This window comes from Dermacentor variabilis, chromosome 3, assembly GCF_050947875.1.
Source record: "Dermacentor variabilis isolate Ectoservices chromosome 3, ASM5094787v1, whole genome shotgun sequence".
Taxonomy (NCBI): Eukaryota; Metazoa; Arthropoda; class Arachnida; order Ixodida; family Ixodidae; genus Dermacentor; species Dermacentor variabilis.
In genome coordinates this window covers 74398363-74416838 of record NC_134570.1, presented here as the reverse complement: position 1 = coordinate 74416838, position 18476 = coordinate 74398363, and the positions used below count along the sequence as shown (strand labels likewise).

The following is an 18476-nucleotide window of genomic DNA, read 5'->3' as shown; positions in this document are numbered from 1 at the left end:
ATGGATGACTTCTGGAGAGCATAACCGTGGTTGTGTGACTCGTGGATCATAGCAGCCGTGGGGTAGTTCAAGCTAAATGGCACTAGACGCGCAATAAAAGACGGCGGAATGGAACGATAAAAAGTCGAAGCCAAATATAAAGTCGTAAGGCCATGTTACAAAATGGCAAACCGAACAGTCGCTAGGAACTCCGCGCTGCCAATGCGAGCGGTGCACATACCAAGCACGGTCGACATTCCTCCGTCGATGGCGCCGAGGGTGCATGATGCAACGGGTGTGAGAACTTTGTTCGCGCGTAGGTGCAATTAGGCACTCATCACGGATGTATGCACGCCAGTGTGAATGAGCGCTGGGACACTGACGCCATCGACTAAAACATCCATAAAGTTCTGTTTGGTCGGCAAAGTCTTCAGAGAGTTTTGTGGTCGAGTCGTTAATGCAGCGTCACTTCCGCGAGCTCTATCGCTTGGTTTTCTGGAGACGGGCATCGGGGCAGCATCGGAGGCGGCTGGCTAGGAGCCTGCAGCGATCAGGAAGATGGTCGACGAGCTGGAGGCGAATGGGACTGGTGGCATCGGAATGACAAAGAGCGACTGTGCCAATGAGCACGAGCGTCATTGTTTGGCTATTTCGGTGCCAGTGGAGGCTGGTAATGACGCTCGCTCTGTTCGGGACGATAATAACGGGTGCATGGCGGTCGCACAGGGAAGGAGACAGTACGCTTCTTACAATGGCGAGCAACGTGACCAATACGCCGGAAGGCAAGACAGATCGGCCGATGCTCTGCTTTTCGCTACTCGGCTGGATTTCGGTAGCGTGCAGGATACAGCGCACCAGTCGATGAACCTGCAGCATGAGACACTGTGAATATGCAGCTGTGGGCACATACAGTACGAACTCCAAGATTAGCAGGTTCTTTGTGGACTATTGCCGGTACGAATGGTGCTGTAGGCAAGTTGTCCGGTTCACTGGGGAGGGAAAAAAGGGCTGCAGGAGCCATAGCTTCAAGTTCTCGCCGCGCTAACTGTGTTATGTCATCTGATGATGATGGTCGCTGCACTTCTAGCCTGCCGTCCCAAGAGGATATGGCAGCTGTGTTCAGCAGACGCGCGAACGGCGCTGCAATGCGGCGGCTCTTGGCCTGCTCAAAGCGTTGACACTCTTTTCTATCATGTACTGTTTCACAATTTTTGCACATAGCAGGCCGAAAGCATCGTCAGCGATCCCCTTGAGTACATGTCCAACCTCGACTGACTCAGCCATGTCGCTGTCGGCCTTACGGCACAGAGCCAGCACGTCCTGGATGTAAGAGACGTATGATTCTGGGGACGTCTAGGCGCGGGCTGCTAGTTCTTTCTTAGCGGTGCTCTTCCGACTGGCGGGACGGAAGAGCACCGCGGCTTCTGTTTGCACGTGTCCCAGTCATTAAGCTCTTCCTCGTGGGTGTCATACCACACCTTCGTCGTCTCTTTAGGTAGACGACCGAGTTAGTCAAGGTAATCGTCGGATCCCATTTGTTGTGAGCATTTGCACCCTCATAGGTGGTGATTCATTTTTTTTTATTGAAGTGGATATTAGGAGAGGTTGGCGCCTTTATGGTGGCACCGGCTACTCCTTGTCACTTAGCAAAGGAAATAAATTTGTGTAGAAAGGGAGAATAGCGACACGAAATATGGCACTCAGTAGAACACTGGATGAATAAAAAATATACAGTCCAACAGTACATGAGTCACAAAGTTCTGTGCATTAGTTCAGTCCACGTACGCATACATAAAGTCAGATATTTAGAACAGCCATAACACAAAACACATGTAATGCACTGCAAGTACAGAACAGAATTATACATATTGCATAAAAGTTGCGATCGCCACATTAACCAATTATGAATCACGAACAACGTTTATGTTGCTCATTTAGCGCATTCGGATCATCTGATACCTAATATTTTCCCAAAATGTTGGTCTCCTCTAAAAACTTTTTCAGAGCAAGAAGCGCTCTTTTTTGAAGGCCCGCAGTTGGCCATGGGCCAAGTATTTTTTTTAGAGTGAATGGTCTTCTGTCTAAAATCAACAAATTTGCTTGCAGTACCCTTCTTTGTGGATTGTATTTAGTGCACTCGAGGAGAAGATGATGCACATCTTCGTCTGCATGGCCCCAAGAACACTGTGGACTGGAGACACGTTTTATCCTGTACAAGAAGTGTTTAGTGAATGCAGTACCAAGACGCAGGCCGTGTACCAATGTTTCAAATTTTCTGTTGTCTCTTAGATTTTCCGGCATTGTTAAGTTTATACATGGATCTATGAAGTATAACTCAGAGTTTTTAGTTTGCTGATCAAACCAGGTAGTTTTGCTGAGGCCACAAGAAATCTGTTTCAGGAGCAGACGGACTTCACTACGCAATAGAGGAAGATTGGTTGTCTCCGCGTTATTGTGCGCCCGATTCGCAGCTGCGTCCGCTGCAGTATTTCCAGGAATATTGCAGTGCCCAGGTATCCACTGGAATGCAATTACGTGGTTCCTTGCGCTTGCTTTCGTAAGTTCTTTGAGCGTCTCATGCAATAGCAAAGTGTTCAAAGAATTTTTCTTATTGCTCTGTAGTAATGTGAGAGCGGCTTGCGAATCGCTAAAGATAACCCATTTTTGCGAACGTTCTTTTGATGCTATGAAACGCAAAGCACACAGGATTGCAAACAGTTCTGCCACGGTGGAAGATGTCTCTCGGGATAATTTAAATGTTTGCTCTAGCGCTAAATGTGGAATGACGAATGCTGAAGTCGAGGAATTTTTATGACACGAACCATCTGTATAAACGTGTATGTACTGGGGATATAAGGAGTAAATTTGGAAGAGTGCCAGTTGTTGTGCGGCTACTATGAACATGTCTCTCTTAGATATAATCCCGTCAACCGATAATTCTATTTTAGGACATCTTAACATCCAGGGAGGGTAACAAACATCCACTTTGCGTAATTCAAATCTTGGTAATAATGCTTTATGTTCTCGAACAACATCGTGAATTTTGCTTTTGTTTCTTTCGGTAAGCGCGAGGTTTAATGGATGATTCTCGTGTTGGGTTAAGATGCGATAAATATGTCGGCATGTTTCAACCGTTCGTATGACTGGAAATGGTGGGTGACGAGCTTCAGCAATTACTAAAGAACTCGAGGTAGCCTGCGGAACCCCAAGACACACTCGCAGCCCTCTTGCCAGTAAACGTTGAAGACGTTCCTCAGAAGTTTGTGATAAACCATGGAGAATAGGTGCCGAGTAAGCAATTTTTTGTTTTATGAGTGCGTTATGAACTTGTAGTAGCGAAGAGACTGATCCCCCCCACGTTGTGCCTGCGAGTCGCCGAAGTACGTTTATTACTGCATTGGTCTGCTTTTCAATTGCGCGGATGTGTGAAGCCCATGTTAGCTGGCGGTCAAGAATAATTCCAAGGAATTTATGCTCTTTCACAAACATCAAAGTTTGTCCATTAAGCGTAAGTTGGAAATTATTCAGCTGTCGTCTAGTAAAAGGAAGTACGGCTGTCTTTGCGTATGAAAGACTCATGCCTCTTTCTTTTAAAAAGGCGTCGATACTATCAAGACCCTCTTGCAGCGTTGTTTGAATGTCTTGTATATGAGATCCAGAGGCCCATATGCAGATGTCATCTGCGTACAGCGAATACTGTAGACCAGACGGGAGTTTTAGTGGCAAGGCTGCCATGACGCAGTTGAATAAAAACGGACTGAGAACACTGCCCTGCGGAACGCCCTGTGTGATGCTGTGATAATTACTCGCGCCTTCGATTGTTTCCACAAATATTTTTCTGTCTTTCAAGAAATTTGATACCCATCGTAGTGCTCGACCGTGTAGGGCAAGCTCTAACATACCAGCAAGGATGTGTATGTGACTTACAGTGTCGAATGCTCTTTGAATGTCTAAAAATACTGCTACTGTCACATTCCCGCAACTTCGTTCATGTTCGACGCATGTGGCAATGTCTAGTACTGAATCCATTGTACACCGATTTTGTCGAAAACCGGTCATGTAATTGGAAAACATATTTGTGTGTTCGCACCACCACTGCAGCCGACGGTCTATCATCTTCTCCATTAGTTTGGAAAAACAGCATGTGAGGCTGACGGGTCGGTAGGAGTCAAGACAAAGGGGAGTCTTTCCTGGTTTTAGTACTGGAATTACCCGCGCTAATTTCCATGTATCTGGCAGAGTCTCTCTTATCCAGATGTCATTAAATATCTCCAAAAGAGCCATTCTTCCTACAGGACCTAAGTTCTTTAACATCATGTACGTGACACCATCTGGGCCTGCGGTTGTCTTTGTACGACATGACGAAAGAGCACATTTCAATTCATTTAGACTAAACTCACAGTCAAGTTGAGGATGTTGTGACATGTAGCACGCACGAACTTTCTGTTCTGCTAGTGTTATCGAACTTATAAATTGTAGGCAAGTGAACGGAATTCCTGGTCTGGATATAAGTTGACAGAATTCGTCAGCAACAGATGTTTCCGGAGTGCTTCGAGCTACGGCAAGGGCTCGGAAGGGATGGCTCTGGGTAACTGGACCACTAAAAGATCGGACAACTGACCATATTCTGGGAACTGGAGTAAAGGGAGACAACGACGCGCAGTATTCTCGCCACCTTCTCGTACCTAATTTTTGTAAGCGTCTGTGCGAAGTTGACCGAACTTTCTGTGCCATCTTGTAGTCATCCAGCTTTCCACTGCGGCGGTAAGCCCGTTCTGCGCGTCTTCTAATTGCTCTTAGACATTCATATTCCCCGTCGACTGCAGCGTATTCATTTGGAACAATGACTTGCTTTGTGCAGATTTCGTAAGACTCACACAAGATATTTGCAAAACTTTGAAAGCTCGGATTTTCGCCCAATGAGCTACTTAAGTGGTGCCGAAAACTTTGCCAATTAGTATATTTTGAGTAGCGCCGGGTCCCCTCACTCCGTATGAGGCGATGTTTTACCAGGATCGGAAAATGATCACTACCGTGCGTTTCTATGTCCGTTGACCATTCAACGCCATCAAGAAGGTCTTGTGAGCAGAGCGTGACGTCTATACAGCTTGAGTAACGAAACCCCCGCAAGAACGTTGGGGAGCTGTCATTTAACACGATAAGATTACTTTTTTCTGCGGCAGACTCTATGATGCTTCCACGGGAATCGTTATATTCACTGCCCCAGATGACGTTATGTGCGTTGAAGTCCCCACAAACCAGCACATGTGAGTTTGCGATACCAAACACATTCACCAAGCTGTCTACTGATATTTTGCTAGCACATTGTAGATAAAGACTGACTACTGTGACGCTTGTATTTCTGAAAGATATCTTGCATGCCACGAACTCCGGTATATTTAAATCGCTCGACTGTATTAAATAGGACGGCAGGTCCTTTCTTGGATCCCGCGGCTGAGCCAGAAGAACTGTCGGGGTTGTGGGCGTTTATGTGGGCTGCGCCATGGCGGGTGCTGCTTCGTCCGTCATGTTGTCCCGTCCGAGGTGACGACCACTGCGGAGCGGCGTTGTTGTTTCTCATGGGTACCTTGCACCTCCACTAATTTGTTACCTTGCAGAAGTCACATAAAAAGATGTATTTACAATTATTACAAAAGAGACAACGATTCATAAAGAAGATGGCTGTGGAGACCGATTCCAAGCCTACATGGCAAATCCTCTTCTTCTGACTAGTGCCGCACTTGATTTCGCCGTAACAATATGTATGACTATATATATGTAATTAAGGCATTACGACAAAGACACAGCCGGCGCTCACGTTGCCGGTTCTGTTCGCATGTTCGCTCGTCACGAGCACGCTGCGAATCATCCCCGCCGTGTAGGGGATAGCTACAACGAGCCTAGCAGCGTCCGGCCGCCGGCGCGCGCATTCTCGCTGTCGCTTCCGGCGTCCGTTCTAGGACACGTTTCTCCTCTTTTGTGCGCACTATACGCGTCCGCTCCATGGAACTGCTAAGAACAACTGCCGATAACGTCGCTAGGCGATGTTGATGCACTCTATAGACGAACACACATTAAGCGATACATATCTGTGTGTTTATTACGTCCTTTACAAGGACATGGTTGCTATAGCAGCGCGCCTCCCAACGGCGGTGCACGAGCCCCGTGCAGAGAACAATGGGTGATCAATCACTCAACTTAACAATTGCAACGAGCCCAATAGGATGAACAATGGGCCATCCTTATAGGTTTTGACAGCCATGATAATGGCCCTACTAGGCTAGACTCTCTCTTAAACTAGCTCTAGAGACTACATTTTATCTGTATCGACACGACGGTGTACACGCACGGACGCAAAAAATTTGCCGGGGTAGCCATATACAGCATCGCTGTAAAAAAAATAGAGAGTCATAAGTTGGCGTTCGTGTATTCACATTAACAAATAATGCAAGAGCGCGCGACCAGGCAACTTTCTTTTGCAGTATGACATCATTTGCCTCTTTCTTATTAGCTTCTGATTGCCATTTCGAACTTATTTTAACAGCGGAGCTGCTGTTGTTTCTGCCGAAGAGCCCCGTGCTTATTTCCTCTCGTCCAAATTGCTTGCTACGCAGGGTACTGCACAGGTCAGCATAGAACGTTTCTGCTGCTCTTACTATATCATCGAAATTGCTGATGACATTACCCAGCTTACCTTTGAATGCATACATGGTGCCTTATCCAATGCCTACTTTTCTTCTTACTGATATCATGCTGCGGACAGTCTCTAATGCTTCGTCAATATTTCCCACGTTTTCATTTCGAATATACTTTACTTTCTTCGTGTTGATCAGTTTTGACAGTTAAACGAGTTCTACCTGATCGCTTGAGTTGGACACTCATGCTTTGTCATTTTTATTTCGTCCTTTGCTGCTTAGCAGAGCTTCACGATGCTTTCATTCGAAGTAGTGATGAACAGGGACAGAGGCTCCTTCTATAGCTATCGTTAAAGTTAGAAGGACCTTGCAAAACATGACTCGGGGAAAGCGGAAGATGGAGAAACAGTCGATTAATTACAGATAGAGGAGATATGTTTAAAAAGCTAACGGCCCTTTACACGCAATGCCTCACGACCTAAATTGTACCAGAAAGCTGAAAGAATGCCAACATTACACCAATCCGTAATGTGGGTTACCTTAGAGAACCGAATAATTATGGGCCCATTAGCTTGCTTTCAGTATTATGTAAAATATTCACCAAGGTAATTTATAATAAAACCAAGGCAACACTTGAATTCATTCAATCACGAGAACAGCTGGCTTCAGGAAGGGGTATTCTACAATGGATCACATCTATGCCATCAATAAGATAATCGAGAAATCTGCGGAGTACAATCAGCCTGTAAATATAGCTTGCATAGATCACAGAAAAGGAATTTTATTCAGCTAAGTTAAGGCCATTCATAGATGCATTGCGTAATGAAGGAGTACAGGAAGCATACGTGAATATCTTGCGAAATATGTACGAAGATTCTACAGCTACCTTGCTTATCTACCAGAAAAGTAGAAAGTTACCTATCGAGAAAGGAGTCAGGCAAGGAGACACGATGTCTCCAATGCTGTTAACTTCGTGCTTAGAAGTATTAAAGCTATTAAAACGGGAAGACTTAGAAGTGAGGATCAACGACGTATACTTCAGCAACTACGGCTTGCAGGTGACATTGTCCTGTTCAACAACATTGTGGACGAGTTAAAACAAATTACTGAGGACCTTGTGCGAGAATGAGTAAGAGTAGGGCTGAAGATGAATATGCAGAAGTCGAAGATAATGTTCAATAGCCTGGCAAGGGAACAAGGATTCAGGATCGCCAGTCAGCCTCTCGAGTGTTAACAAAAGCTCGTTTATCTAGGTCAGTTACTCGCAGGGGACCCTGGTCATGAGAAGGAAATTTACATAAGCATAAAAATTGGTTGATGTGCGTAGGGCTGCCATTACCAAATCCTTGCTGGAGGCTTAGCACTGTCGTTGAAAGTAAAGACGTACAATCGTTGCATTAAGCCGGTGCTAACACGTGGGGCAGAAACTTGGAGGTCAGTAAAGAAGCTCGAGAACAAGTTATAGACTACGCAAAGAGAGATGAAACGAAGAAACTTAGGGGCCACATTAAGAGACAGGAAGAGAGCGGTGTGGATCAGAGATCAGTGGCGATAGCCGATATTCTGGCTGACATTAAAACAATAAAATGGAGCTGGGCAGGCTGTGTAATGCGTAAGGTAGACAACCCGTGGACAATTATATTTACAGTATGGGTGCCAAGGGAAGAGAAGCGCAGTCGACGACGGCAGAAAGCTAGGTGGTGTGATGAAATTAGGAAATTTGCATGTGCAAGTTGGAATCAGCTAGCGCAAGAAAAGGGTTATTGCAGATAGCAAAAAGACATTGCCCTTTGTCCTGCAGCGAACAGAAAAATAGTCTGATGATGATGATGATGATGAAATCACTTGCAGCTATGCGCATGCGTCATAAATCACCTGAGTGAACATATAGTGCACAACTGTTATTCAAACATGTTCCTATGGGTGGGAAGCGCAATCCGGACGAAGGACGAGAGGAAGTACACAATACGAGCGCAGACTAACAACTGGTTTATTTTTTCAAACAACGGACTATAACATGCAGAAAATGTAAACACGTGTAATGTGACGTTCACAAGGGTGTTAGCATATTTTGTCATTCAAAAAATCAGTTTCTTTATCCTGCAGAGTGATAGAAGTCTGGCTGACGCATGCGCCTGAGGCCTCTACGATCTCGCGGTTGATTTGATTACTATTTTGATACAGTATTTGCGTTTGTTGAAACATGGGTTTGCATGAGAAAACTCTACAATGCACGGCCAGATTAGAACCTGTTATTCAAACACCAATATCGACAGAGGCTGATTAGGTATTCGCAGCAGTAACAGGTGCTGAACGGGTAGAGGACCCGTGCTCTGCAGTGCGCCACTGTATAAGCTGATACAAGGCTTTGTGATGTCCGTGTGCACACGCGCATTGAACCAAGGTTAGAAGGAAAAACGGACACCAAAATGCGGGAGTAATGCAAAGACTACTTCACCTTAAATGTCGTTCAACTTTCCCAAGTGAAAGCTAAAAAGTGATATGTGAATGAATAAACGTTATTTCAGAGACCAGGCTGTTGATGCCCGGAGGTGACAGGAAATCAAATGATAAAGAGGTCATTTTGAGCTAGAAAGCCATTTTACCGTCTGGTTGCGTTCAAGCGAAAACCATCGTATTGTTAAGACAGCGGATGTGGTAGCTAGAGTTTGAGCTGACTGCTTCCGGCTGCTTGCTGTGCTGTTATCTCGGTGCACTTGTCCTCAAGGCACCTGTGCGGCACAGCCTACTGTCAAGTCCCGCTGCCAGAGCGGCGGTTACAACTGTGACGTGAGCATCCGGAAGAGGGCGCCTGCTAGCTTGACGTCACCAAAGAGTACTTCAAAGGACGCTATCCTGAGACACGCATCATTTTTGACGTAGCAATTGTGGCAACTAGATAGAGCCTGGGCTGATTGCTTTATAGTTGCTGTCCAGGTTGGTGTCTTTGTGCTCTACACGCGATTTTGTCTGCCTTCTTGCTGCGACTGCTGCCTCCGAGTACGTGTTTCTTTCTTTGTGTGTGCATTTGTTACCTTACAGAAACTGGTTCACATATGACATCGACTACAAGTATTAAGAGCTATGCTGAAGTTTTATCAGTACAGGGGTTGGTTCCTAAGATTTCTTATTGCTGTGGATGCACCAACAGGGGTCACAGGGAAGAAAAAGGAGTGTTAGAATGATTTAGCTTACAATGTGAAATGCTTACTTAAAAGAAAGAGGCCCGGACACCGACCAAATTGGTTTAAGAAGTATGTTTGCGTTTCGGCTCCCCTACTGGTGCCTTATTCACATTGAAACAAGGGGCAGAGCTTGCGCCGTTTTTATGCACGGCTAAAAACATGATTAAGGCACTTGGCAGGCATGAACCGCAGATTGCCTACGCTGCGATTAGGATTGTGCAGCGTGGTTTGGATTTCAATTTCAATTCAGTCTTTATTTTTCTCTTGGACAGAGAAGGAGACAGGACTAAAAGCTCGTAAGCTTTACAGAGGTCCTGCCCCCTTTATCAACCTGGCAGTACAGTACACAGACAGAGATTTTCAATTTTCCGAATAAACACTGAAACAAAATAACAAAACACTTGTAAAAAGCAGCGCTATGCATTGCAGCATAAACATAGGTATTAAAAAAACAAATAAATGGTCATGGGGAAACGAAAAAAAAAATAATAACAGGTATAGGTTTAAACTGAGTGCAACATTACGTAATCTTGCTAAGAAAAAATCACTTAATAACATCACTTGAATGCTGAAAGGGGTCAAACAATTCTCTGTTTAATTTATTTAATAATACTAGAACAGTATAAGAAAGAGACTGCTCGGTATAATATGCCCTAGGCGTCGGCACTAACCAAATTTCTTTATGTCTAGTCTGCAGGATATGCGTGTTTTTCTCAAGTTTTGCCAGATAACTAATATAATGTTCATGACTGTGTGAAGACCGTTTATAGATCATTAAAAGTCTATAATTATATAAACTATAGATTGGCAGGATTTCATATTTTAAAAACAAGTCATGTGTGGGGGAACAATAAGGAACACCAGCAATGCATCTTACAGCTCTTTTTTGAAGAAGGTGAAGCTTGGATAAATTTGTGACACCCGTAGTGCCCCAAACGGTACAACAATATTGCAAAAGAGAAAGAACTAATGAGTTGTATAGCAATAGCCTAACTTTCACAGGAAGAATACCGCGCAGCCGCAACATGACACCGACAGCTGAAGACACTTTTGATCTGATATAATCAACATGATCATTCCAAGTCAAATGCTTTGAAAATATAACGCCAAGGATATTAACAGAATCTACAATTTCAACAGTATCAGAGCTTAAGAACACGTTCAACGGCCGAGAAATTATCTTTCCTTTTGGAAAGTACAATATTATTTTTGTCTTTTTAGAATTAATCTGCAAACAATTTGATTTTGATTTTGATGATTAGGGACTCAAGATAAAGAGGTGTAGAATGATTTTGTTTCTTGGAACTCGCGCGACGTCTTTCGCAGTTAATCGTTTGTGACGTAGTTGGGCAGTGTTCGGCCAGGGCATTCGACGCAGCATGTCGTTTCTTGACGTCTTTCCTATGCTGTTTGAGTCTTGTGTTGAAGTTACCGGTATCCCCGACGTATGCATGGCGACAGTCGGCCCACGGAATAACGTACGCCACACCTGGGAACTTTTCCTTTTCCAAAGGGTCTTTCGCATTCGCGAGCTCGTGTCTAAGTTTCCGGGAGGAACCGTGCGCAGCCTGCACGTCATATGACCGTGGAACGCGTGCAAGAGTCTCGCTTATGCTGGGGACGTATGGTATCGAAGCGCGTTTTTTTGAACAGCGCAGGGTGGGTGAGTACTGCGCGAGCGAGCTCAGTACCCACACGCCACAGTCGCGCAGTACCCACCCACAGTGGACCCAACAAAAAACGGGCTTCGGAACATCACGCCGACTGCGTCTCGAAGGCCCGTGTAATTGCTATCGTAATAAAGAAAAATCAGGCTGTAACGTAATAGTCCTTCGGAAACCTGCAAGGTGGAGAGAAGTTATTACTGAGGGAAAATGAGACATGCACCAAATCGTAACACTTACTACAAAGGAAACTCATACGGGTTCCTCGAAAGAAAAGCCTCGTAGTTGAAGAAAAATTCGTCCTGGTCCGGGACTCGAACCCGGGATCACCGCATTTTTGGGGCAGCCGCTCTACCATCTGAGCTAACCGGGCGGCTAGCAGATAGCAGGGCGAAGTCGAAGTCAAAGTCGGTTTGAGTGCCGGACAAGGACGAATTTTTCTTCGACTACGAGGCTTTTTTGTCGAGGTACCCGAATTGGTTTCCTTTGTAGCAATTGCTACGATTGGGTGGATGTCTCATTTTCCCTTGATTAAAAATGAGGTTGGTTTGTGACAAATTATAACCTTTGTCCTATCTATCAATGTTTATGTAGCTTTCTTTTTTTTTTGTGGACCCTTTTTTGCAGGCCTTTCAGATGCCTCACTGACGCCGTTACGAACGTCCTTTAGTGAGTGCAAGGCAGAAAGCGGTTTCACTTTTGGAAATTGATCTGTGTACAGCTAAGAAATGGTACCAGCGGAAGGTATGAAAAGGGGGGAGGCCGAGAAAGGCAGAAGCATCGCAGGTTATGTAAGGCTTTTGGCTCGAAGCCGCTACTGCCAGCTTGCCGTGGCTTCCTTGATGGTGTTTACCCTCATGCACTGGTGCTTCAACGTGACACAACTCACGAAGACAGCGGAGGTACGTTTGAAACGCGTAAGCGCTTCTATGGCTATCCTGTGCACGTTTCGACGCACATTTTAGGCGTTTTAGATATAACGCGCATGGTTGTAACAACTTTGGTGTTGGACACCTACACCTCTACAACAAAACGTTTGGTGGTCAATATGACCTGCAATCTAAGCCGGTTCGTCGGTGTTTGAGTTGTCTGCAACGGGAGCAAGCAGTTCACTACGACGTGTTTCCCATTTAGTTGTGCACTGTATGAGTATAGGAATCACGACTGAGGAATTCAGGTTTAAGCGCTTGCCCCATGCCTCTACTCAGCGTAGAGTTTCATGGGTCGTGTTGTCCTGTGGAAACCAGCGCTGCCTTGTAAAATTATAATTTACTGTTCTTAGGCTACTCTAGGTGGTGCCAGCCGCCACGTTCTTCCTGTAGTTGGGGCAGTCAGGAGTCCAAAGTTATGGAACAAGAGCGAGGAAGAACAAGCGGAGCCTGGATGTCCACATGTGAAACGCTCCGATTGTTTTCACATATTTCGTAGAGAATCACGGGTCTAGCATGTGGCGTTTGTTGTGGAATTCTCTATTACCGCACAGTGATAAGCTTGCGCCGATTTTTTCCTGCATCATTCTACTTCAAAAGCGTTTGAAGCCGCACATAAATTCCTTATTTTGGATATAATGTCCACGTGATCGCCGGACGCGGTTACGATTACCTCGCATTTGAAGCGTTGCGTTTGCGCACAGGTGTCATGCACCGTGACTGACATCAGGTTGCAATTATGGTGGACGCTGTTTAGAGGCCCTGCCTCATCCTTTTAGCATGTTAAATAAGCCATAAGAGACACGAGAGAATCCTACCTTGAACACATGAGCCAAATATTACCTAACTCTATGTAGAGGGGAACCCACAATGACTCTAAAAATGGGCCATGCTTTTCTGCAGCTCCGTCAAATCCCCGCAATCTAAACTGCATATGAGAACACCATGGCTCCCTCATACCGCTATTGCCTAGATGTCTGAAAAAGTTGCGAGGAATATTAACTGTATCAATGACCACAAAAGTGTCTGTAATGGGTAATAATGTTCATTATAGTTGACGTATTAAAATAATCGAAATACTGAGTTCCTAGCGTCTACACAAAAATTCAGTTTTATAATTCTGGTATTCGGCGGCCGTAGTCTGTTAGGGTAGTGCCGCCTCCTCCCGCAACGCTAGATTGTGGCGTCGCTGAAGTTTCACTGACCGCCACCACAATGCGCCGCTGCGCGTTCCCGTGGGTCTCTTTGCTTCATGCATAGAATTTGAGCGCGCACACACTTGAACCCAAGTAGACGCGTGACGCGTTTGTTGTTTTCGCAGCTGTGGAACTTGTGCGATATGCGCTTCACTATAGGCTTTTGCTGAAAATGATCCTGAGACAGCGAAGTCGGTGTGCAGTTGTTGGCTGCAAAGGCAGCGAAAGTGGTAGAGATGCACTGCAGAGCTTACCACAATGCGAGCAGCCTCAGTAAGTCTTGTTAGGTAGCAGCGTCTTATACCGGTGTCACAGGTACAGTCGTGGTCGCGATCGTAGCCTATCCGGATAGTATTTCTTGTTCGCGATCAACAAGGGTAGCTGCTACATGGTAGAATGACCTGGATCGAGTTATTATCATGTGCTGATCGCCAGCAACTCTCAGAACTGCATTATGTACTGGGTACAAATTCAGACTTGCAAAATATGGTTAAACTTAGACAATACTTAAATTTTACAGCTTACTATTGCTGATAAAAGGGTTTTAAGCATTTTTTATTAAGCTGCCTTCACTTTTTTTGCGCTTTCAGAATACTCCGCTAGAGGGCGCAGACGACAGCCTGCGATCGCGATCAAAGGACCTGGTCGAAATTGACGGATCTCGATCGTTCGGATCCAGAAGATTGCGATCGCAAATGACCGTGTAGCAACACTCATTCCTGATCAAGCTCAATCCGGATCGGCCCCAATCGCGATCAGAAATGCACGTGTGACACTGGTATTAGTTTAGATTGCTCTTTAGTAGGCACGAAAACCATAAGCAGTGGCGTTTACGTAGACATCCAAGACCAAACTTAAACCGTGCGCGGTAAAGCGGGCTAAGCGATGCGGCCCGCCGTAGCCTGCACAATCCAAGCCGTTGAAGGAGCAGGATCAACGTGTGGTATGACAGGTGAAGTTCGAATGCCGCTAACTCTGGTTCTGCTGAACGCATTGAAATACTTTTGCTGCAGTGTATTTCCAATGTTGTGTCCATTCGTGTGAAATGCAGTGCATGACATAGCTAAAAAGTATTTCATCATCATCATCATCGTCGTCGTCATCATCATCATTCTATTTATGTCCACTTCAGGGTGAAGGCCTCTCCTTGCGATCTCCAATTACCCCTGTCATGTGCCCACCGATTCCAACTAGCACCCGCAAACAGTATTGCACGCCCCGTTAAATGAGAACACGGACAAAGACAGATGGGAGTGGTAGCTCGCCTACCGCATCATCAGCCTATTTTACGTAGACTGTAGTGCGAACCCGTCTACAGTGATCTCCAAGTATTCATCATACGCCCGCCGATTCCATCCTATAGGATATATGCTTGGCAACTCGCTAATCACCTCACTCCTCCTGCATTTCATTTTTCTTGGGGCTCATTATTTTTCTCTCACAGAACACCGGTTACCTTCTCGAAGTGTTGCGTCACATAAGCAAATGTTTTTGCTTTATTGAAATGAAACTAGGAAGCATTTAGTAGCCCTTCATTTGCGACTCCTTTCGAGCCATAGTAGTAATAATAATTGAATAAACAATATTACAGATTTGGAACGTATTCTGCATTGAAAAATTGAAAGGTTTTTCAGTAAGTGTGATTGTTGGCTTACGCATCTATAAGTCCGGTGAACCTCAAATGCTTCAATGGCGTTCATAGTTTCGTAAGCACGCCATCGGTATATTTTACTGGAGCAGAAATTGAGTTTTCAACGCAGCGCATGTTAAACGAAGCTAGAAAAAATTAAATGTATTAGTAGACAGGTTGATGAGGGAAGTGGCCGACATAGTTTTAATCTGCATCTGTCCTTTGTTGCTGTGTCCGGCTTTCAATATTCGAAATCTGTGCTTAAACAAAGAGCTTCCTACACAAATTAGAAGTGGAAACTTTGCCGCTATTGTTTACAGTAGCAGTAAACACTATGGTTCAGTCAACATAAATATGACGGTTAGTAGATGGATTTGACTAAACGTTGCGCTTTTCGATTCAAACGGCTTGGTCACTTTGCCAATTCATGATTGGCAACAGAACAGGGGGTTACAAATGCAAGCAATTACAATGATTATGTAATTGGACAGGCATTTATTGCCTTCTGCTCTTAGAAAAATCTTATTGCTTCAGAATTAAAAGTACATAAAGTGACGTAACTAGAGCCGCAACAATCTGAAGCCACGTGCACGAAGATCAAGCAAGTTAATTTTCTATCAGCATTGCGTGTGCTCCAATTCTGGGCATCATCGGGTACAGTCCACGTAGACAGCTAAGGAAACAGCTTCAATCCCATTCAATGAAACGCATCTGTAACCGTCGGGACGAAGATGGAAAGGCTCCTCTTCGATGGGACGCCACCTCGCGGTGACACGAAGAAGCTAAAAAAAAGAGGTCCACGGTTTTCTGTATTTTAACTGTTTGCGCATGCGAGCCTATGAAAAGTCTGTTTCGCCCGAAAAGTGAAGCATCGATTGCGATAACAAATTATTACGCAGCTATACGAAGTAAGGATAGTAGTTTCATCAGCCTTATAAACTCGTACATTCAGAGGCAAACATAAAAACATCTCACTCAACGACCGCGGACACTCGCTGTCAAAACTTTGGGGAGTGGCAGCAGTAGCGTGGGAATAGCCCGACGTGCTGCCTTTCGCTTCAACGCCAACTAAGCGGCAAGAGCAGAGCACATACGAAGCTATGGGCCATCGGCGCATCTAGACTGTAGCCATGCCAGGTCGCTTTCAAGATAGGGCCCGCGCGGCCGTGTTCAGCCGCGTCATACGCACCAGCAGTCACAGCTGGTCGTTGACCTGTCCCCATAAAAAAAAAATTCAATAGGAGCTGATACTCGGCGAAAACTGGCAACAGGAAGTACGTCATGCTAGCATCCTGCCAGCCGTTAGCTCACGCGAGCATGAAGAAATAAAAGAAGACAGTGAAATGAACTTAACGGACGTTTTATTTTTTTGTTGTTCTTACCCGCTAAAAGAAAATAAAATTTGCGTATAGGTGAACTTGTAGCATGCGGCCTATTTTTCTAGCGTTACCTAGCGACAAGACAATGACGCGGCCGACGCGCCAGATGCATGCGCCACGCCATCGATGAGACACGCCACCGAAGTGCGCGAGGCCGGATGCGCATGTGAGCCTTCGCCTGTTCGACGACCCGTCTGTCTCTTTTTTTCTATTTGGATGTAGCTCTGGTTGCTTGGACCCTAGGCATATTCTTGCGTTCCTTCTGCACTTCGACACGGCACCACAGCGCTTTTGGACTATGGCAAGGTGAGAATGTTTTTTTTCATGTTTTTTTTTTTACAGTCTGCACTGCATTTCAAGCAATTTAGGCTTACGGCACCGAGCGTTGTGACGCAGTTTGCGAAAAACAGTTTGGTCGTTGTGACGCAGTTTGTCTCGCATCTTTTGAATCTTCCTGCGATAAGCTTGTGGCGTTTTCTCTGGCCCCGAACGTTGCTGTAACTTATTTCGGTACTTTTTGTCACCCTCTTGGGGCAGGTTAGGCGCACCCGGCGTTGTGACATAGCGAAAAGCACCTCGGCCGTCGTGACTCACCCACTTTCGTGTTGACTGAATCTTAGGAGGCCATGTTTGTGACGCTTCTTATGACGCCCCCAGCAACGCATACCTTCTTTCGGTACTCAGCCTTGTCGAAAACACGACGAGGGATTGGCAATAATGATAACATAGGAGTGGGTTGCCTGCGCCGGCAGAACGTGGAAAAGATAAACGCCCAGGAGCTCAAAAACCAGGTTCTTGTAACTCCGAAATTCTGCCTTTTGAATGACTGAAAACAGGCTTTGCACACACACGCATTTGTCTTGAGTGCTAGTAAAAGGCATTCTGCCAGCGTCCAGCGTAGTCTAGCTGAGAGCCTTTCTGACGACCTTTGTGTACGCAGCGTACCATCGTGTCGGCTGAGGCCCATTTGTGTCGAAACCGTGCAGTCAACCGTGTTTGTGCTCCAAAAGTGCAGTAAATAAGGCCAGCAAATGAGGGAATGCTTGGAAATCGGATGTTTTCGTCATATTTTATGTTCGGTGTTGTTTGTAATGGTTCGGGTAGTTTCTACGTAAAAGTGAATCGCTATTATTTGCAATGTCGCCCGTTCAGCCGTTTGACACGTTTCGCCTCTCACGCAATTTTGTTATAAGTTCTAAATACCGAAACGACACATGCTTGTAATTTGCTTTTTCAGCTGATGCCATCCAGAGGAGCTTCATACGGGAAATACTGCTGCTTACCTGGTGCCACAACATTGGATGAGCGCACCAAAAGCACGGAACGAGCATTTATATAGAGCAAAATAAATATTTACTCATTTCACAATGCATCTTGCGTCTATTTGATGAATTTGCATGTGGCACAGACGACAGATTATATGAGGGCTTGTAAAAATCGCTCGCAGTCATATTTATTTCACTGTAAAAAAATAAGAAATGATTCCTCACCAAGAGAGCGCGCGGTTGAGCAGTACAAGCAAAAACAAATGCCGCGCCGATAAGCGCCGCCGGCGTAACGCGTGCCAGCTAGGGTTCAAAATGCGCGCGCCCAAACCCACAAGTGTGGTTCAGGTTTCATCGCCAGTCGATTGGTTCGGTATAGCCAACTTGGCCATAAAGGTTTACTTGGCTGCTGGGCTCTATGGGACTGTCCTCGCTTCTCGAATGTCTTTATCTATGCTGTCTCTTGTACAGCGTTTAAGCAGCGCGTGTGGCAATTGTTTCCCCAAATTGCGCTGTCATAGAATTACTAGCCTTAAGTCTACGCACAGCACACTTGAAGTGTGACCGAAACTGTTGGATGTGCACCTCAACTGTCCATATTTTATTCAAGTCCT

The 18476-nt window shown here is 45.4% G+C and overlaps 1 protein-coding gene across 2 annotated transcripts in view; it reads left to right on the top strand.

The window, feature by feature from the left end:
* LOC142575876 (beta-1,4-N-acetylgalactosaminyltransferase bre-4-like) overlaps positions 1 to 18476 on the top strand; it is an 84795-nt gene that overhangs the window by 44439 nt on the left and 21880 nt on the right. For both annotated transcript variants that reach the window (XM_075685625.1, XM_075685626.1), the window contains exon 2: positions 12091 to 12365. In XM_075685625.1, coding sequence (XP_075541740.1) covers positions 12192 to 12365 — 174 coding nt within the window. In that variant the 5' untranslated portion in view covers positions 12091 to 12191. The remainder of the gene's footprint in view (positions 1 to 12090; positions 12366 to 18476) is intronic.